We start from the raw sequence: 23,177 nt of genomic DNA on the forward strand, positions 1-23,177 counted from the left end.
TATTTATCTGAATACATTCTTGCTATTTTATTTAATGATTTCTCTGAATATTTCTTTCTATATATACAAACAATGCATGTAATAAAAGCCTCTGGTAGGAAGAAGAAAAACTCTCCGTGCTACTATCAGTAACAGTAATAGTTAATTACTATTAATTCAATACCATTTCCTTTCTGCGTTAATGAGCCATATTTGTAATAATATCCAATCTCAAAGTCCTAATTTCTTTTTTCCGAAAATGATTCTAGAAATCATATCTTCACCCGTTTGGGGGCATCTGTGTCTGTTTTCTATTATGTTTGTTTATGTTGGAAATGCTGAAACGAAGTTTGTATCCTTGTAGCTAGTAGTTTTACTGTAATTATGTGAATAGTATGTTGTTTAAGCAGTTGTGTCCCCAGTAGCGTCGTAATTAAGTCATGTTTTATAATTTTTCATGTATGAACATCTTAAAGCAAAAGGACTAGTATGCTATTTCACATACTCAGGCCTCATATGCGTCAGAATTGCCGATGACTATAACATCTGTATTTATGGAAGAGGTTAGCAGCTCCTGATGTTAGAGAAATGGAAAGTGTAGGTGAATTTGAATATAACACAAAGGATTTAATCGGGCACGGCGCCTTTGCTGTTGTCTTTAAGGGACGATACAGAAAGGTAACTTCATTTTTTCCTATTCCTAAGTTACTTTGTATTGCCGATGCGTGTGATTTGAAAATTTGTTGATTATAAACGCATTTTCCAAACCATTGTTTAATATTTTTTTTTTTTGCGATCTCATTTATCATTGAATTGCAATTTTTTAATTGAATTTGATGACTATACATCGGCTTCAAAGATCTCATAACTTCATTCATAGCTATTAAAACTGAAGGATGCTGAACGTATATGAGAGATGCGAATGTAACAATTTTTTTCTTTGTCAATAAGTAAATTATACTTGACAAGAAATTACATTCATGTTATTATCTTTTATCCAAGTGTGAGTAAACAAAAGGGCATGCAAGCATCTCCGCGACTTCACATCAGTAACAAGAATCTAGTTTACTTTCAAGTGTAATTTGTACGATTAAACACACAAACATGTTGGGCCCATAATCGAGAGGTTTGTTGGTCGACCAATAGTATTTTACTACCGTGTATGGGAAGAGGTAAACGAGGAACTTGTTCACATTGGATTTCAAGGCCTGTGAATTGTATTCCTGGGAGGGAAGGATGTTCTCAAATACAGCAGTGGTAGGAATGGAGGGGGAAAGAGAAACTTGTTCTCCAAGTATAGAATTTGATTGTGAAGGGATGTTGGATGGTTCTTGCATCGTTTTCAGTGTGTTTAGTAGAGAGGGAGGAATTATTGATGTTACTTCTGATGAACATTTGCCATAGAAATATTTATAGAAGATGCTTGTAGTGGATATTAGACACCCTTGCAAGAGTGGTTGAAATGTGTTAGTAAGAGATGAGCTGCTAATCAGTCTGACTGCTCTCTTTTGTATTGCACAGAGTAATTTTATGGAGCTCTTACATCTACTCAGATATACAAGCAGTACTCACTGGATGTGCAGATTTGTACAGGGTTAATAGTTGTTGGGGTAAAGTAATGCCATGAACAAAAGAGAAATTCTGATTTTCTGGATGCTGAGGAGACAATGGTTGTAATATAGATAATGGCTCCCACTGACTAGACCTCAATAAATGTCAAAACCGGTCTGGGTAGTGGCCTTTCCCTTAATGCATAGCATCATACATGTCCGCAAAGAGATGTGCTGTGCGTTATGGGAGATACTAAGGGAAGTGATCAGAGCTTACTCCAACTTTACCACGAGTTGCCTCAGACCTGAAAATACTTCAGGTGCAAACTTGACTTACCTGCTTGTTTGCTTACTTGGGAAAAAAGGATTAAAACCTTTGCTTGGTATCTTTAACATATGGTATACCCAAGGTAAAAAACTTTCTACATCTTTCTCTCATCCTGAGATTTTTATTTAATAAGATCAAAGCACCTTGTGGCAACTTGTATAGGTAAAATTTATAAGTTCTGCATTACTTCAACCTTGGCATCTCAGAGTCTGGCTCCCACTGACGAGACCTCAATAAAGGTCGAAACCGGTCTGGGTAGTGTCCCTTCCCTTAATGCATAGCATCATACATGTCTGCAAGGAGATGTGCTTTACATTATGGGAGATACTAAGGAAAGTGATCAGAGCTTACTCAACCTTTACCACGAGTTGCCTCAGACCTGAAAATACTTCAGGCGCAAACTTGACTTACCTGCTTGTTTGCTTACTTGGGAAAAAAGGATTAAAACCTTCGCTTGGTATCTTTAACATATGGTATACCCAAGGTAAAAAACTTTCTACATCTTTCACTCATCCTGAGATTTTTATTTAATAAGATCAAAGCACCTTGTGACAACTTGTATAGGTAAAATTTATAAGTTCTGCATTACTTCAACCTGGGCATCTCAGAGTCTGGCTCCCACTGACGAGACCTCAATAAAGGTCGAAACCGGTCTGGGTAGTGTCCCTTCCCTTAATGCATAGCATCATACATGTCTGCAAGGAGATGTGCTTTACATTATGGGAGATACTAAGGAAAGTGATCAGAGCTTACTCAATCTTTACCACGAGTTGCCTCAGACCTGAAAATACTTCAGGCGCAAACTTGACTTACCTGCTTGTTTGCTTACTTTGGAAAAAGGATTAAAACCAAGTTTAAAAAATTGCTTGGTATCTTTAATGGTTGTAATATGTTTATATCAATAGATTTGATGTCAAGGTAATCCCAAGAAGCAAGATTTCATCTTGCATAGAGATTTGGCTGTTGTCAAAGGCAAGGCTGGGATAATATATATATATTTTATTTATTTTTTTTTGTGGAAATAGGTAGAGCTGCATTTTGCAGGTTTTGAAATTGACAAGGTTATCTAAGCCCCATTGAAGAATGGTTTGGAAATCCGAAGTTCTAACTCTGTGAGTTGTTGGTTGGTTTGGTGCGAGTTTTGTCAAGTAAGAAAGAGGAATGTAGTGTTACTGTTGTCAGCAAAATTATAGTAGGTCGTTGATGTATAGAAGAATCAGGGTTAGTGAGAGGACAGAACCTTGTGTGACTCCAGCATTAGTTGCATAGTTAGAAGATACAGCCATCACACATAATCTACACCCAATGAGAAAACTGGCAATCTAGTTGCAGAAATCATTTGATAGGCCAAATGATGGAAGCTCACTTAATAGACCCTTGTGCCAGACCTGATCAAAAGCCTTGGAGATATCTAGTGCAGCCACTTGGGATTTGCCAAACTTTTTCATGGTACTTACCTAGAGTTTTGTGACAAATGAGTAGATCTCCTGTTGAATGATATTGGCCAAATTCAAACTGCTGGTCATTTATTAGTTGAATACTTTGAAGGTAATATGGGGGTTGGCTGTTGATGCTTCTCTCAATTTCTTTGGAGAGGACTGAGGTTAGAGAGAGAGAGAGAGATTGGGTGGTATTTTGATAGTAAGGATCTATCACCCTTCTTGAGAATAGATTGGACATGGGCTAATTTCCAGGGTATAAGGTAGATACCAGTGGAGTAAGAGAGCATAAAGTGGCAGCATAGGAGTCAACTCTGCAGCCCAAATCTTCAGTACAATACTCTGGATTAGAGATAGATGTTGGAAGTTAAAGATGCCAAGAAATTATATTCTTGGTTTAATCCTTTATCCAAGTGTATGCAAACATAGCTTGTGTGCATGAAGCATCTTCATTACTAGGCTTGTACATTGTACATGTACCAAAAGGCTACTGAATTCACATCACTTGCCTTAGTATCCCATAATGCAAAGCACATATCCTTATTGACATGTATAATGCTATGCATTATGGGATGAGTCACCGCCCAGACTGGTTTCGACCTTTATTGAGGTCTCATCAATGATAGCCAAACCCAGAAGGGATACATAGGTTAAAGTAATGCAGAAGTCTTATTTCCATATATGAGTAGCCAAAAGGTGTCACACATTATTAAAATACTCTGGATTAGAGATAGTTGTTGGAAGTTTTTCCACTTGGTTATATTATAAATTAAAGATGCCAAGAAATTATATTCTTGGTTTAATCCTTTATCCAAGTGTAAGCAAACAAAGTTTGCACCTGAAATAACTTTGCAGTGTGAAGAGGAAAGATTGAGAATATGTAATTTGCACAGTCTGGTGGACAGGAGGAAGAGGGGGGGGAGATATGATAGAGACCTACAAGTTGATAAGGGGTTGTTCTAGGATCAGTGCTGGAGAAGTTTTACAGAGAATAGTGGGAAATCAGGGAAGAACCAGAGGTCATCCCTGGAAACTGTATAAAGCGTGTATATGTGCAGAGTCTTTGGCTCCATGAGGTCTTGGGTAATAATAATAATAATATATAAACAACAGGAAGGAACATCAGTGGGCTCACCCTTATCACCTAACTTAGTCAACTTTTTTCTTGAACACCTAGAAGATAGAATTTTCGCTCTCAAACTCAAAAGGAGTTTGAGTGGCCAGTGAAGGGATGGATGGGTAGACAAGAATCTTGATATTTTATATGTGGGACTGCCTATAGAATCCTCAATCATGACTCAAATCCAACAATGTGGCTACACTACGCCAATGATGTCTTTGCAGTTTGGAGTCGCACAGAACCAGAACTCTACTCATTTCTACAAAAAATCAGCACACTTCATTCTCATATCAAGTTCACACTAGAAAAGGAATCATCAGCAGGTGTGTAGACAAGAATCTTGATATTTTATATGTGCGACTGCCTATAGAATCCTCAATCATGACTCAAATCCAACAATGTGGCTACACTATGCCAGTGATGTCTTTGCAGTTTGGAGTCGCACAGAACCAGAACTCTACTCATTTCTACAAAAAATCAGCACACTTCATTCTCATATCAAGTTCACACTAGAAAAGGAATCATCAGCAGGTGTCTTGATGTACACATCTAGCACGAACAAGATTGATCCATTTCCACTTCCATCTACAAAAATTTTTTCAGGTCATCTGCTCACTATCCATCTCAAAAATATGGCAACATAAAATCTTTAGTATCTAGAGCACAAAAGATTTGTTCTTTTGAAGAATCCCTAAAACAAGAATTGGAAATTATCAAAGAAACAGCATTACTAAATGAATATAATCCAATAACAACCCAAAAAATAATTAATCACTTTTCTAAAAATTGACCCAGACAAAAAGAAGCTCACAAGACTTCCATTCCATATATTAAAGGCTTCTCTGAACATGTGGCAAAAATTATGAGGAAAAAAATATTAATTCATTGCTACTTACAAACCCATCAACTAAATTCACATCTTGCTACCTTCTCCAAAAGACAAACCCTCACCAATGATGCTACCTAGCATATATTAAGTACCATGTTCATGTAACCTGTCTTATTATGGACAAACAGGAAGATCTATAAATAAACGTATCTCTGAACATCAAGACCATCCGCCTTATCGAACCTCACAAATCTGGCCTTGCACAACATGGAATCGAAAATGCTAACCACATTAATATATAAACGTTCATGTTTATACATGAATATATGTTACTACATAGATTCATATATAAACATTAATGGTTATATAAAGAAAGTGCTCAAGCCTTACTTAATATAGCTAATCTTAATTGAAATGGCTGTCTCACTTCAAAAACCTCAGTTGCATTGAATAATTTATCTGCTATATTTTATTTTAAGTAATTTAATTTCAACCCAGTACTTTTTTATCCATGAATGCGTGACTGTATACGTAGAGGGGTTCCAATTTAAGCATGCACCTACTGTTTTTTATTTTTTTGAATTAAATTCCTATTGTTGTTCATTAGCGGATGATGTCTTTTGATACATAAGATGAAATATTTACATAATAAAGTTATTTACTATGGCATACACGTTATTCTATAGTGAGAGAGGACACATACCACGTGCACCAGCCATCATATTTATTCTTTAATTCATTTATGCTACTTACATACACAGTATCCAATCATGCATCACTCTATGAGAGAAAAATCTAGCCCTCATCACTTTCTTAGTGGTATTCATTCTCAGCTTCCAAGGATGTTCTCTTGTCCTTTGCCCATTTTCGATAAAATTAACAATTAAGATTAACAAATAACATTACAATGATGATGATCAGCCTGCCTTTTCCACCCACTACAGGGTGAATGTCTCTGCCATTGCAGGAGGGTTGAGGGTTGGATGAATGAATATATGAAGGTGAAAGACAATCACAAATATCCATGCCCTTGGTGGGATTCGAACCTGCAGCCTCTTCGCTGGAGAGCGGATATGCTAACCATTCGGTCAACCAGGCTGGCAACATTACAATAGAAGAATTAATTGAAGCATGAAAAGAAATGGAAAATATGCAGGAAATGAATTTCACTAACAATTTCTTATTTTAATAAACAAAATGTATAACACAGGAAGAATACCCAATGAATGGAATCGTGCAACTGTGATTCCATCTTTAAAATAGAAAGTAAGGATAACTGTGACAGTTATTATTATTATATGCTATCTCATGGAGTTCGGAGACTCATAATGGAGACCCAAACTAACAATTATACACACCAATTAAAAATACCAAGAAATTATATTCTTGGTTTAATCCTTTATCCAAGTGTAAGCAAAGGAAGTTTGTACCTGTAGTATTTTCAGGACTGGAAAATTCATATATAGAGGCTAATGACTTCACATCACTTGCTTTAGTATCCCATAATGCAAAGCACATATCCTTATGGGCATGTATAATGCTCTGCATTATGGCAGTGTTTCTCAAAGTGTGGTATGCATACCCCCAGGGGGGGGGTATGTGACAATTTTCAGCTATGCATTATTAACGCACAGAATCATTATATTTCTCAACAAATAGTGTAATTAGAGACAACTGGGATAAAAAAACGGCACTAACTAATGAATCACATCTCCCCTCCAACAGAAACTGCTGTATAGACTCGAGCAAAACCACATGTTGCCGGTGCAACATATGGTTTTGCTTGATACCACCCCGTCGTGAATGTGTTAAAACTAAGAAATATATATAGTGAATGTGTTTCAGATATTATGGAATTCATTTGAAGATAATTATCATTTCAACTCAACTGTTGAAATGCTAGTTTGTCTTTGGTTCATGCAATCTTTTGTTAATACCGCACCAATCATATGCACTTCTTCATAGCTGCTCTACGTATCTCAAGTCTTGTAAATTACTGGTAATTTTTGCTTGAAATAATGGGAAAGAAGATGAAGCTATTTGAGTAGATAACTTTGACAATGCACACAAGGAAACTGTTAGGAAATTGTTATCAAGGCTCGATACAAAGGAACAATAACTTGCTTGTCTCTTCTCGTCAAATTATTCTTCAGCATCCAAGTGATTTGATGAGCTGATTTAGCCACTTTTGCAATATGCCTCCTAAACTTCAATTCCCTATCCACCAACACTCCCAAGTCCCTGGCCTCATCAATCTCCTGGAGTATATAGTTCCACCAATGTGATATACTACTGCTAATCTTTTCACCCCAAAATGCATAACCTTACCTTTTGCCACATTAAATTGACATCCATTCTCCTTAGCCCAGACCTCCAATCTATCCAAATCATCCTGCAAAATTTTGACATCTTCTGCATTCACTATTGCCCTACCCAACTTTGCATCATCAGCGAACAAATGAACTGTTCCTCTGAGATCCTTTCCTATATCGTTAATGAACAAATTAAACAGCAGTGGTCCATGGACAGAACCCTGCAGCACACCACTAGTCACAGGCCGTCTTTTGGACTCTACTCCTGAATAAACTACTCTCTGATATCTCTCCATCAACCACCCTCCTATCCATCTTACCAACCCTATATCCATTTCCATATGTTGCAGTTTATGGATTAGAATTCCATGTGGTATCCTGTCAAAGGCCTTAGCCAGGTCCAGCAGTATCACTGTAAACCTATTACCCTTATCCAGTTCAGCCGTCACTGTGTTATAAAAACTGAGCAAGTTACTGAGGCATAATCTACCCTTAACAAAACCATGCTGTCCCCCATACAGTATCTCATTTTCATCAATCCATTCCTGTATTTTTCCCTTGACTACTTTCTCCAAGACCTTGAAACGACTCCTTATACACTGATCGGTCAGTAATTTGCAACAGTAGTCTGAGATCCTCCTTTATGCAGTGGAACTATTTTTCCCTCTTTCCACCCCTTCGGGACTAAACCAGACCCGAGACTCAGATTAAACAATAAGGTCAATGGCACTGACAATTCTTTAGCCGCTTCACGTAAGACCCGTGCTGGTATACCATCCAATCCCACAGATGTATTCACATTAAGGTTCTGTAACAGACTATTCACCTCCACTTCATTCACCACAGTTCCCATATAAACTAATGGTTCCTTCATTCCTTCAATGTCACTACCTGGATGATATGCTCTTGCAAATGTGAAAACTCTTGAACACATTATATATGATACATCATATGTAATGTTTTCAACTAGAAGTGCATAAACTTACATTTTGCAACATTAAATTGACAATTATTATCCTTTTGTCAAAATGAAGCTGTTCAATTTAAGTCTCAACTCTGGCAGTATTCCATGGGAATGGAAAGAGGATGAGACAGTTCCATTGCATAAAGGCAGATCCAAGACAGTGATAACAAACAAGAGACCAATTAACATATCAGGAGTGGTTGATAAAGTATTGGAAAAGTTGGTACTCATTAATTTGTATACCAGTGATATAGGGTAAGATTTCAGAGGGGATGTTCAGTTGTTTGCAGATGCAAAAATGGGGAGAGCAACAGTTGATAAAAGTTATGAGTTAAAGTGGATAAATGTGGTGATGCCAATTTATTTAAATCATCCTGCAGGATGATTTAAATAAATTCCCTTGGAATCCTGCCAGAGCTGAGACTTAAATTGAAAAACTTCATTAGAAGCAGTACCAATGTGCTCTTGCACATTCATGTATTACATGGGCTGCCATGATATGCCATCCAGTTCCACTGCCAGTGCTAAGTCTGAGTATGAAAAGAAACTGATTCTGCATGTAAAAGAAAAATGATTATGAAAGAATAACTCTACCAAATGCAGATGGGTGACAGATGCAGAAGAGACTATTCAACTAATGAGTACCTATTTGTTAAATGCTATCAATCTGATGTATGCAACATTGTGCTCACTTCTACTTCTTCACTGGATTAAGAAACTTGTGTATGAGGAGGTACTAGAACTGTTGCACAAACTGAATAAGAATTCAGCAATATGAGCTGATGGAATATTAGCACGAGTGCTAAAAGAGTGTTCATCTGAACTGGCTATTCTGTTGACCACTGTATATGATTTGAGTCTCAGAACAGGGAAGATTCTACAGGCGTGGAAAGAATATATGGTAATCCCAGTTAGCAAGGGTGGTGCAAAGACTGATGTATTCATTTATTGACCTATCAGTATTTCTGGAGTGGTAGTGAAGATTTTGGAAAAGTTGGTTAGGGCTCGCATTCAGAAATGGATTGACAGAGAACCATACTTCACAATGAACAGCATGGGTTTACTAATGGAAGTCATGTTTGAGCAGCTTGCTGACATTCTATAATAATGTCATTGATTGAGAGACGAGTGAAATGGATACATCATGATACTTTTGGATTTTGCTAAGGCTTTTGACAGGATCCAGCATGGAAGACTGTTGCATAGATTGAAGAATATGGGATTGGGTTATAAAATATTGACCTGGATAAGAGGATGGCTGACTGACAGATATCAAAAACTGATATATGGGGGATATGAGTCTGCAAGAGTTAAATTTAAGATAACCAGTGGTGCACCACAAGGATCAGTTCTTGGTCCATTGTTATTCAGTCTGTACATTAATGACATTGGGAAGGATATAGCATGTGATATACAGCTATTTGCTGATGATGCAATCAGGAATGCGACAGAAAGTTGAAGTTCGAGGGCTATATAGCAAAGATTGCAAATGCAACTCAGAGAATAATTGTAATTCTGAAGTAAATCTTGATATGTAAAGATAAGAAAGTCACTTTGCCTCTTTACAAGGCCTTGATAAGACCACCTAAGCTATTGTACTCAGGTCTGGTCTCCAGGTTTCTGTGGTGATTTTGATACAGTGGAGAGAGTACAAATGAGTGTGTTAGAAATGATATCAGGATTGTGGAATACTGATTATGAAAATTTGATTGAAAATTTGTACACTGCAGACACTAGCAAAAAGGGGAAAGAGGAGTGATATGATTCAGATTTACAAACTTCTGAAGGGGACATAGACGATTTCAGTAGATGGAATTTTTCGTTTTACGGAGGGTGGAGGAAGAATTATAGGGCATCCTTAGAAGTTGAGAATAAATATGATCAAGAAGAGAATGACAGCTAGATTTTTCTCTCATAGAGTGGTGCTTGATTGGAATGGATTGCCATTGGTTGTGTATGCAAATAGTGAATGAATTCAGGAACAATTATGAAAGCTGATGCAGGTATAGTATGTCACCTCTTTAAATGAAACCTGATTCCCTGGAGGTCTCTCTTAATGATGACATAAGACTGATATCCTACATATATTGCAACCAAACTGCAAACATATAAATGAACATTGAACTGTCTGAAACTTTCTATACAAAAAGGTGTTATGTAGTGATTTATGCTCTCTCCTCTTCTGTTCAATTGCTATGAAGAAATTCTTATGAAGAAATTTTTGAGGGTATGGAAAAACTGGACAGTGTAAAAATAGGAGGAAGAAGTATAAATAATCTTCGTTATGGAGACAATACTGGTATTAATTGCTGAAAAAGAAGAAGGCTAGCAAAATAACTTCTGCTAGCCGTCTTCATAGCATACTTAGCATACTATACTATAATGGAGCAAATAAATACACAGTATAAAATATGGCCCTACATTAAATTCCAAAGAATCTAAAGTTATGATAGTAAGGAGAGAAATATACTCAAAGTTAAAAATTAAAGTTGAAAACTAAAGTATAAAATAAGTTAAATAAATAAATCAAGTGTCCTAAATACACTTATTTAGGACATTTAATTATGGAGAATGGGAAATGCAAAATGCAAAAGAGAGATTAGAAGAAGAATACAAATTGCAAAATCAACCTTTAACAGAATGAAAAATATACTCACATCTACAGAAATAAGAAGAAAAAACAATTGATATATTTCTGCTCCATAGGGAAAAAAAAAAAAAATCTGTTGAGCAGCAACATGTAACAAACAAGGAAGACAGTAGAATTGATGCTTTTGAGATTTGGACATATAGAAGATCACTGAAGATCTCATGGATTCAGAAGAGAAATGAAGAAGTTTTGAAGATGATGGATACTAAATTGGAACTAGCATTGCTTATTAGTTCCAGTAAAGAATGTTCTTTATTGGAACTAATAAAGAAAATTCATGCCTCGCAATATGACCCATAAAATATCATATATGGGTGGTACTGTAAGGCATGAAAGTCATCAAAAAGAATTATTAGAGGGAAGAACTGAAGGGAAGTGAAAGAAAGGAACACAGTGACACTCCTGGTTCAGAAATGTAAAAGACTTGACTGGGCCTGGAGTATGCAGAGGACAAGAGAGAAGCCCAAGAGAGAAATAATTAGAGATTCATAATAGCTAATTTTCATGAGATGACACTGGACACCTTTTCACTACTTTTGTATGGGAAATATATAACCTACATTATTTCGATCTGTAGTATCTCTTCTGCATCTAGCTCTCACTGATGAGACCTCAATAAACTTTTAACCAGACTAGACGAAAAAAAAACCCGGTTTGCAGAAGAAAAAAATCATGTTTTAGCAATGGGAAAATTCAGGGATCTGCACTATGAATTGTTGGAACATCCACCCTATTCCATTTGACTCCCTCTAACTTCTATATCTCTTCCCAAAACTAAAACTCTTCCTCACTGGTCAGCATTTTTCTTCAAGAAGTGATTGCCGCTGTAGAGGGGTATTTTGCAGTTCTTACTGAGAACCACTACAGGGACGGGATAATAGCACTGGAGCATCGCTGGAATAAATGTATTAGTGTTAAGGGAGATTATGTTGAAAAATAAAAATAATTTTGAAATTATAAATTCGTTTTTTCATTGTTAGGCTGAGAACTTTTCAGACCACCCTTGTAAAAAGACAAACTAACATTTCAGTGAGCAACAAATAATTTATTCAAATTAATTACAATACTGAAATATATACATGTTTACATTTTTGAAAATTATGGTGACAACTACCGTGTTTGAATAAAAACTTTAGTTTAATATAACTAAAATCTACATTCGACGTTTCGACCTCTATGTCAAGGTCATCTTCTGGAGCATACAACTATACACAGGAAACAATCAAACTGGTTTGTTAAAGACACTGACCAACTGCTACCACAATTGTTGGCCTGACATCTGTAAAAGTGAGAAAAAAAAAATTAAAAAAAAAAATAAATAAATAAAATAAAAATAAAATAAAAATAAAAAATAAATAAATAAAAAAAAAAAAATTATACATCAATACTAGAGTTCTATTATTAGTTGTCTACTATATACATATATTAACATCATTCCAGCTAGTTGGTATGGAATGGTTTCTAATACTAGCTAAGGATTGGCTTGAGTCCTGACTTATGCTGGATCTTTCATATTGGTAGGCTGAATGTGTGCCATCCAGATCCTTGGAATTTTCATGCCATCTTTGTTGTTGATATTAGGGTGGTTTATCAGGATTTCGCAGGATTCCTTAAATTTCCTTTCGTACCAGGTTTTTGTGCGGTGTAAGGAGCAGGTGCTTTTCCAGTTGATTTGGTGTAAGGTGTTGAGTGCGTGGTCTGAGAGGCCTGCTTCACATATTTAATGGTCCTATTTAATGTGTTCTTTCTTGTGTATAGGGATTGTTTCCCCAATGTACGGTAAGTTACAGGTGCAGCGGATGCAATAGACTCCAGGATGTGCTAATGGGAGGAGAGGATCCTTAGAGGAGTTGAATATGGTTTTAAGTTTAGTGGGTGGTTTAAAGGTGGCATTGAGATTATAATGTTGTAGGATTCTGTTGATTTTTTCTGATAACCCTTTAATGTATGGGATGGCTATGGTTTTACTGTAATCTAGATTCGTTTTTGTTGTTGTAGTTTTATAGAGTATTTTATTAACAGTATTTTTGTTATAGCCATTATTTATGACATATTATGACATCATAAATAATGACATCATAAATTCATAGCAGAAAATGTGGTTTCACAAAGATGTGGAAAAACAAAGAAGAAATCTCATTGCTATTTCATGTAATTTGTTTTTCATTCTTACCCAGAATTTCAAATTACTCATAGAATTAAAAGTACTTTCTAGTCCTTTGTCTGATGATAATTCAATAAGTTGAAGGATTTCTTCATGGGAAAGGGCTGTCTCTTTGTGTTCAACAAAGGGGTTCACAATCCACATATTTTGCGTCCGGGGATCCTCATGTTCAGGATAATACTTTTCAAGTGGGCTGCAATATGAACTGAAAATGAATTCTGTGAATAGAAATCATCTGCTTCCATTATTAATATATCTGATTACAACTGAAAAAACATTTTATTATTTCTTTCTGCAGTCATATTAACCAGAGTTTGAGTTTCTTTTTGAATGATTCGATCTTGTTCCAAGTATTAATTATTGTTGTATCCAGACCTTGAAGTTTTAAATTCAACTCGTTTATATATCGAAAATATATTGCTGAGATATGCCAGCCTGGCTATCCATTTCTTATTCTGGAAATAATGGAACAGGTCGCTTTTCTTATCAATTAGAAACACCCAACTTCCTTTCAGAGGTCATATAGCCTCTTGAGAACTTTACCATGGGACAGCCAATGAACTTCTGAATGGTAAAGAAGATTTTGATGATCAGAGCTCGTTTCATCGCACAATGCTTTTAACAGTCTTGTATTTAAAGCACTGTTTTTAACAGATTGAGACAGGACTTTATTAATAATAAATTTAGTTTAATCCTTTATCTAAGTATAAGCAAACAAAGTTTGCACCTGAAGTATCTTCAGGACTGAGGCAACTCATGGTAAAGGTGGACCAAGCTTTCATCACTCCTTGTCTTGGTATCTCCCATAATGCAAAACACATCTTCTTGTGGACATGTATAATGCTATGCATTAAAGGAAGGGCCACTATCCAGACTGGTTTCGACCTTTATTTAGGTCTCATCAGTGGGAGCCAGACCCAGAGGTGGTGATACCAAGGTGGAAGCAATGGAGAAGTCTTATTTACCTATACGAGTTGCCAAAAGGTGTCTTGCATTATTATTAAACTACTCTGGATTTAGAAAAAGATGTTGGAAGTTTTTTCCCCACTTGGTTAGACTATAATAAATTTAGTTTAATCCTTTATCCAAGTGTAAGCAAACAAACTTGCATATGACACATGGTTAATTTCACATAAGTAATTTTTTTTTTATAAATAATATTTATCATTATTAACATCACTGCAGGTTAATGCAATCAATCACCATACAGTCAGACTCATTGAAGGTGGTATACACTCCTACACAAAACTCATCAACCTATGCCTTCAATTCATTCAATATGTTTGCATTCACAGCACACTCAGGCAATGCATTTAACCACTTCCCATGCAAAAAACTTTCTCCTCACTCTTTTGCCTGCACCCTCCTTATACAATTTCCAGGGATGACCTCTTATTCTACCCCTCTCTCTCCCATTCTGTGAAAAATTTCTTTCATGTTTTCCTGTAACAACCCCTGACGAACTTAAATATTTCAATCATATCTCCTCTCCTCATCATATTCACAGGGTTTTGCAAATTACATTCACTCAATCTGTCTTCACATTCCAAAGATCAGTTACCACTTTTGTGAATCTTCTCTGGACCCTTTTTTAACATATCCTCATCACCATGAAAATCAGGTGACTCAGTCTGTGCTGATCAAGGCCTTATACGGTGGAATCATAACCTGTATTTCTGCATGTCAAGTTCCTCTGCATCATTGCCATTATTTGATTTGCTGACTTTATGTGAATACACAGCTTGTGCACTGTAGCCCCCCAGAATTTCAAGTTCTTGTCCACTGCTCCTAGATTTCTCATATCCCATACTTCCTTCAAAGTTTCTCTGCCAAGTGTATACATTGCATCCCATCTTTGCTTAACAAATTTCAAAACCTTACACTTTGCAAGTTGAACTGACAACTACACTTGCCTTCCCCTTTATACAATCTACTCAAGTCCTGTAAAGCCACACTGCTTGGCTCTGCATTGTTCTCCCGAATTTTGCATCATATGCAAATAGTTGCATATTACCAGTTAAGTCCATCCTAATATCATTAATATACAAGTTAAACCAGTAGCACACTCAGGATTTAATGTTGGGGGGTGGGGGGGGGGAAAGTTGAGTAGACGATTTGGGAATACACACTACACATCACATACGACCTATGACTGAGCATCTGCAATGATCACTAATTCATTAGTAGTACAGAAATAGACCACACGACGACACAACATAAATAAAAAGATAAAAATTTTAATTAGGAAAAGATTTTTGGAAAATTTTATAATGGTTTTTTCCTTTTTCTTTGGGGGGAGCTAGGGCACCTTGCCCTCCCCCCTCTGACTGTGCCACTGAGTTAAACAACAGTGACCCCACAGGAGACCCCCCCATACCCTTCCGGCACACCACTAGTAGCTTTCAGATTACTGCACCCACATATACAACTTCCTGATACCTTGACAGCCAGTCACAGATAAAACTCACTAATCTGTTATTCATTTCAGTTTATTTAACGGTTTGCTGTGCTGCAATCTATCAAAAGTGTTTGCAAATTCTAAGTTTACCATTGTATATGCATCTTCCTGTCCAATACATTTGTCATCTTGTTATAGTACATAGTAAGATAGCAAAACATGATCTGCCTTTAACAAACCTATGCTGACAATCACAGAATACTGCTGTTATCAATCCATTTATGTATCCTAGTTCTCACGGATCACTCCAATTGCTTAACTACAATCCCAGATATACAGATTGCCTATAATTTATAGCCATAGCCTTATCGTCATACAGTAGAACAGTTTTAACTTCTTTCCGCTCTCTCTTGGGATCTGTGCTGTTTTAAGAGACTTATTAAACAGTCATGTCAACTTCCTGGAACATTCCCTTAAGACACATGATGATGTATCATCAAATCTTATTTTCTTATTGACATAAAGATATTTTATTTTGTCACATACATCTTTGCTTGCTCACAATTAAGTCATCCTCTCCTATCTCCTCTACACTTCAGCATCTCTTATTGTCACCCAGATGAGGATGAAACACCCTTATAAATTTTCTCTGAATACCTCAACTTTGTCCTCTGCAGCAGTTTCTATTTCACTATCTTCATCCATTAACATCATCATTCTTGTTTCTTCTATGTTTTGTTATTTAATGCAATGTGTACATACTTTCTTACTTTAAAATGAATAAAACAGCATAAGATAAAATTTTAGCACTTTGTTTATAATGGTTGTTTTTTTCTTTTTTTAATTAGTCACATGATCCAGTTGCCATCAAGAGTATCACAAAGAAAAACCTAGCAAAATCTCAAAATTTGCTAGGTAAAGAAATTAAGATCCTGAAGGTAAGTTATCCCCGATGTAATAATTCTTTTTACTTGTAAAATGTGTAGCTTTTATTAATATTATTTTACCTTATTTTAAAAGAAAACTGGATAAGTTTCATGAAATTCAGTTTGAGGCTCAGTTTGTTGCAATTGAAAATTTTGTTGAAGTTCTGAGTAGCTCTTTCTCTCTCTCTCTCTCTCTGTCTGTTCATATCTTTTAATGTAATGGAGAAAGGTTTGATATTAGAATATTTGTGAATTGTTTGCAAAATATAATGTGATCAGTATTCTCTTTTGACTGATTTTCCTGAATGTAAAGCAATTAAACTTCTGAAATAGCTTAGTTATTTATGTTTGTACTTTTAAAATGTGCAAAATTTGAACTTTATATGGCCATCTTTTTTATTTATTTTTTTACTCATATTTCATAGACACTAACTGCTCTAAAAAATACTTCTTTCTTTCTTTCTTAATTCATCTTTGCAATCCAGTTTTAATTTGATGATTGATGTTCTCATGGATGATAACTCTATGGTCCATACATGCTTCATAAGAAGTATTTTTTGATATAGTAGAGTGATTTTAATTTTGACTCTGGGATTTACTGTGATAACTAATTGGGAGGTGAGAGAAAGCTGCTTCTCTTCTAAACATAAATAGAAAGAACAAGAACTTCATCAAAGTTTTACAGAATGTTTTGATAGGAATACTGTATTAAAGGAGAATATCTGAAAGAAAATGTTAATTTATAGTTTGACATAGCACAGGAGCTTAAAAGATTTTTGACTTCAGGGTGAGAGTTTGGCAGAAATCCAATGCTGTTTTGTATTCCTGAACCCTAACTGGTATGTTAGTACTATATGGAGGAGCAGAATTCAGGAGAAAGCAGGTGGTGTGTTGCAAGGCTATGTGCTTGGACCACTACTGTTTAATTTGTATATAGGGACTTAATTCAGTTGTTTGCTTGATGATGCAAAATTGGATAGAGTAATAATTAATCAAAGCAATGTGGAGAGCTTTCAAGATGGTTTGAAGAGGCTGATGGCATGGGCAAAAGATAATTGGTGTCTGTTTAATGTGGAGAAATGCCAAGTTATGCATTTTGCGACGAATAGATTATAAGCTGTGTAACACACTGATGGAACTGTATTTCAGGAAATTGATGAAGCTAGGGATTTAGGGATGGTGGTAGATGGAGAGGTGAAGTTTAAAGGGCATGTTGCTAAATTTGCCAAGATAGTTCATAGAATTACTTGATTATTGAAGAACACACTGACAAGCAGAAATAATGAAGTTATCATTCCTCTTCATAAGGCCTTGATATGTCCATATCTGGTCACCTGGGTTTCTTGGGATGAGTAAGTAATAAAGGGGATCTTGAGGCTAGTGACCAAGATGATGAGTGACCTGTGGATTGTTCCCTATGAGTTGAGGGTTGCAGTTGCAAATTCTGGTTGATAGATGAGAAAGAAAGTATATGATAAAAACTTACTTGATGCAATAGAAATATTTCAGCACTTATATAGAGAGAGTAGAACGAGGTCATCCCTAGAAGTCGAGTAATATTGTGGTTGGGAATGGGTGTGAGGATTTATTGATTTTTTTTTTTTTTCTTGGAGAATAGTGCATGAATGGAATGGTTGCCTAAGTCAGATGTGAGCACTTTGACTGTCAGTGGGTTCAAGGAGAAGTATGATAGATAATCTGTAGATAGTTTGGATCTTCCAAGATGAGTCTTCATACTTGATGAAGATGCCAATATATAATAATACAAATTTGATATGGTTATAACAATATCCTTAGTTCAAACTCTTCATGTGAATATTACCTCCTGCAAATTCTGTGTTAGATATTTATTTCTAAGTAATTTCATTTCATAATGTCATTGCTGGCCAGATTGTCTGAGTAGTTAGCATACCCACTCTCCAACCAAACAGGTTACAGGTTCAAATCCTGTCGTAGGCATGGATATTTGTGATTGTCTTTAGGTGAAAGATGAATTTCATCGCCCGGTGTGAGACCACCACCCCACTTATTGGAGAACTGAAGTAGCTGGAAAAAGTTCCATATTTGGCCTCTAGAGCAGGGTTTTTGTACCAGGTAAAAAATAAATAAAAATTACAAAAAGTATACATAAAACTGACAAAAATGAAAAAATGTCCTTAGCCGACCCACAGTACCAATGTACTACAGGTTTAGCAATAACCTTTCGTGGGTGGTAACCACATAAAAAATAAATAAATAAACCTTCTCTATTTATTTACATGATGATTCTCTCATTTCTCTATTGCTGCAGTAACCCCCTGCACACACCATAACAAGCATCTTCCTTGTTATTTAATTTCACATTATTGATGACAACACAGAATGATAAAAAAATAATATTTATTAACTTATTTGCTGATTTTTGCTGGCATTATATCCAGCATCTTCAGAGCATAAAAACAGTAGAAGAAAAATGCTTCAAATGCGTGGAAAGGCTTATGTTATTATACAGTACATGTTATTTATTTTAACGTTATTGATGACAACACAGAATGGTAACAAAATAATATTTATTAACTTATTTGCTGAAGATACTGGATATAATACCAGTATCTTCAGAGCACAAAAATACTTTGTCACAGAACGCGAAACAACACCAATTTGGTATAACAGTGTGACTAGTTTAAAAAAATTGTAACTGACAACACAAGGAACTAAAGTTCTAATTAGAAACCATGTATGTTGGGAAAATATATATATATGAATTTAGATCTTAAAATAACTCTCCTAGATTTTTGGTAAATTTATACAGCTATACTTGTTGAAGTTTGGAATATGTTTTAAAGCTCCTGTTGATTCCAAAAAACTCTTGTGTTTTAATGACTTCTGTGTGAAGGAATATCCAAGGCATGGTCTGCTAGACCTGACTTGCCATAATGATAGTGGTGGATGAATTTTTTACATTCACCAAGGTGGATGTCAACAGTTCTTCCTGTCTGTCCATAGTAAGCCCGTTCACGAGAACAGGGCACTTCATAAACTCCGGGATGTGATAAAGAAGAGAGTCTGTCCTTAGGTGAACAGATGAGAGTTGCCAATTTGACATAAAGTTTAAATACGGTGCGTAGTTGATATTTGTTGAGCACTCTAGATAGCTTTTCAGATGTGTCTTGAATGTATGGTAGCAGTTTTGCTGCTGTCTTGTCTGGTAGGCAATGGAGGGGATTTCTGTGGAGCATTTAGTATTTTTTCTGTCCTATGGAGATTATAGCCATTGGCTAAACAGGTGTGACATAAGTGAGTGAGTTCAACAGTAAGAGCATTGTCATTGGAACAAATAGTGCTTGCTCTGTGAGTTAATGTTTTTAGGATACCATTCTGTTGAGCTGGATGATGGTGTGATTGTTTGCACAAATATCTTCCTCTATGTGTGGGTTTTCTATAAACAGAAAAATATAAGGAACCATCTGGAAGCTGTGTGATTAGTGTATCTAGAAAGGGTAGACAGTCATTAGCTTCCTGTTCCATTGTGAAGTGGATTTTAGGATGTTGGCTATTTAAATGCACTAAAAATGTATCTGAGGTGTCTGGACTATGTCGCCAAATAGCAAACACATCATCAACATAGCATAGCCAGACCACTGGTTTGAGAGAGCTTTTCCAAGTGGAGAATATAGAAATTGGCTAAAGGAGAAAGCTCATTGCTGTCCCATCTAGTTGTTTGTATATCTTCCCTTTCCATGTAAAATTAACTGCATGTACTGTGAATTTAAATAGTTCAAATATATCAGGGGGAAAATGGTCTGTGTTGAGGCTTAAGTGCTGAGAGGACATCATATGATGTGTTCTCTATTTGGCCTCATGGCCTAGACACATGAGACTCGTTCCTCAATCACCTCAATAACCTACATCCAAGAATGCAGTTTATGATGGAAAAGGAAAATAATAATACTTTACTCTTCCTTAGATACCTTAGTAACATGCCTTCTGAATGGTAACTGTTCCTTCACTGTATATAGAAAACCTACTCACACAGGCATAAACTCTCCCACTACCACTCCTCTCAACAATATGGAATCATAAACTCTAACCAATAGAGCCCACGATCTTTGTTCCAGTGAAACCTCCCTTTCAACTGAGCTCAACCACATACACAACATCTTCCTTTCCAATGGCTACAGCTTTTACAGAATTAAAAAATAATCATTTCGTCCCTCATTCCCCGGCCATCTCTTCAGAAGGATTTCAGAAATGTCATCATCATCCCTTACATCCCTTACCCTTACATTGCACATCAGAAAAAATAGCCAGGTCCTTAAAAAAGTACCACCTCTACACAGCTTTTAAGCCTCACCATAAACTTGCTACCCTTATCTGTTCTACCAAAGATTTACTCCCTCCTCTCTCAGTGCTTGGAGTATATAAAGTACCCTGATCCTGCAAGCTGGCTTACTTCGGACAGATAGGTAGATCAGCAACTATCTGTTTAGAATAACACAAATCATACATCTGCAATCATGACTATGATCAATCTGGCCTTGCAGACCATGTTTTGACCATGTTTGTTCTCCAGGAGAGCCCACAGGATCTTATGGAGAAAACCACCATGCTCCACCATAATAAATTAAAAAAAAAAAAAAAAAAAAGACTGTTTTTAGAATCTGTGGTGGTACTCAGAAATCAACTGAATTTAAATAAATATGGTTGCATAAACTTCACAAAATTTGAGAAACATTAATTATCAGAGATCCCACTTTACATCCTAGGCTACCTACAAATGCCCATAGAGGGCACACCACCTAGATAGAACTTCAGAGTCACCCACACGTTTTACTTAGTATTGGGTTGTAGTTGAATGTGTGTTACAAGAGTTGTTTGTAATCCCTGAAGATGTCTCAGTGACTGAGTCTATGAAGTGCCCTGTTTTTGTGAACGGGCTTACTATGGACAAACAGGAAGAACTGTTGACATCCACCTTGGTGAACGTAGAAAATACATCCAACACTATCATTATGGCAAGTTGGGTCTAGCAGACCATGCCTTGGATATCCCTTCACACAGGATCAAATGGAAAAACACAAATGTGCTACACAGAAGTCATTATAACACAAGAGTTTTTTTGGAATCAACAGGAGCTTTAAAACATATTTCAAACCTCAACAAGTATAGCTGTATAAATTTACCAAAAATCTAGGAGACAGTCATTTTAAGATCTAAATTCATATATATATGTATTTTTCCAACATACATGGTGTCTAATTAGGACTTTAGTTCCTTGTGTTGTCAGTTACAATTTTTTTAAACTAGTCCCACTGTTATACCAAATTGGTGTTGTTTCACGTTCTATGACAAAGTATTTTTGTGCTCTGAAGATACTGGATATACTACCAGTGAAATATCAGCAAATAAGTTAATAAATATTATTTTGTTACCATTCTGTGTTTTCATCAATAACGTCAAAATAAATAATATATACTGTAAATACATAAGCCTTTCCGTGCATTTGAAGCATTTTACTTCTACTATCAGATCATTATCATTAAAATTATGATTATCCATCTGCATTAAGTCTTTTCAGTTTTGTTCTGTTTCTTGATTGTTATTGTTGCACGTGGGAAGGTTAGTGATATTACTAAGTGCATATATTTACTGGTTACATTATTATGAAGTAGGTAAAGTAACTTAAAATATTGATATGTATCATTAATTATGAAAGTGTATTTTAAGTTGCTTTAATTAATTTAAGTTTCTCCCATGCCCCTCTTTTGTTATGCTATCAGGCATAGCGGCTTGAAAAGTGGCCTTTACAGTGTGTATCTGCTCAGCCTAATTCCCATATATAGATAGATAGATAGATAGATAGATAGATAGATGCTCCCAAAGTGAAATACATAATTAATTACTTCTCTTGTGAAATGTTTAAAAATAAACTGTAATCAGAAATATCATGACGTTAACAACCGACTAGATAGCATACCCTCTTCCACCAATGCACTGTGGATTCAAAACTCGCAATGGGCACATGTTTGTAATTGTTTTTAGGTAAGAGATGAATTTCATCATTTGATGTGAGACCACAGCACTACTTATTGGAGGCCTGAAGTGGCTTGAGTGGTTTCCATGTTTGGTCATGGAATTGGAGCAGGATTTCTGAACTAGGTTAAATTGAATAAAAATTACAATGAAACAGAAATTAGGAAACTCACCGATCAATAAATATATTACTTTCCTTGTATAAGAATAAAAATATTATGAAAATCTAAACAAATAATACATAAATTTATAAAAAAACTATATTTTGTGAAATTTATATTGCACTGCATTTACTTTTTATATATTGGTATCAATGCAGTGTAAGATAAATTTCAGTTTCAATTTTCTAGTGAATAACGTTTTTAGCAAATTTTTTCCACAATGAATTTTCCTGCGATGAATTGTTCATGAACCGACTGAAACACACACACTGCATATATCTTCATTATAAATAAAACTTTTCTTTTATTTTAATTTTGTATTTCAGTAAATGTAAATTATCAGCA

At 35.7% G+C, this 23,177-nt stretch overlaps 1 protein-coding gene across 2 annotated transcripts in view; it reads left to right on the forward strand.

The window, feature by feature from the left end:
* Positions 1-339: 339 nt before the first annotated feature.
* Positions 340-23,177, forward strand: part of LOC150108873 (serine/threonine-protein kinase unc-51-like) — a 400,205-nt gene continuing 377,367 nt past the window's right edge. For both annotated transcript variants that reach the window (XM_090410511.1, XM_090410519.1), the window contains exons 1-2: positions 340-657; positions 16,582-16,671. In XM_090410511.1, the coding sequence (XP_090266637.1) occupies positions 568-657; positions 16,582-16,671 (180 nt within the window). In that variant the 5' untranslated portion in view covers positions 340-567. The remainder of the gene's footprint in view (positions 658-16,581; positions 16,672-23,177) is intronic.

Source organism: Typopeltis vanoorti, chromosome 2 (genome assembly GCF_054136105.1).
Source record: "Typopeltis vanoorti isolate ZY-2024b chromosome 2, IOZ_Tvanoo_1.0, whole genome shotgun sequence".
NCBI classification, from domain to species: Eukaryota; Metazoa; Arthropoda; class Arachnida; order Uropygi; family Thelyphonidae; genus Typopeltis; species Typopeltis vanoorti.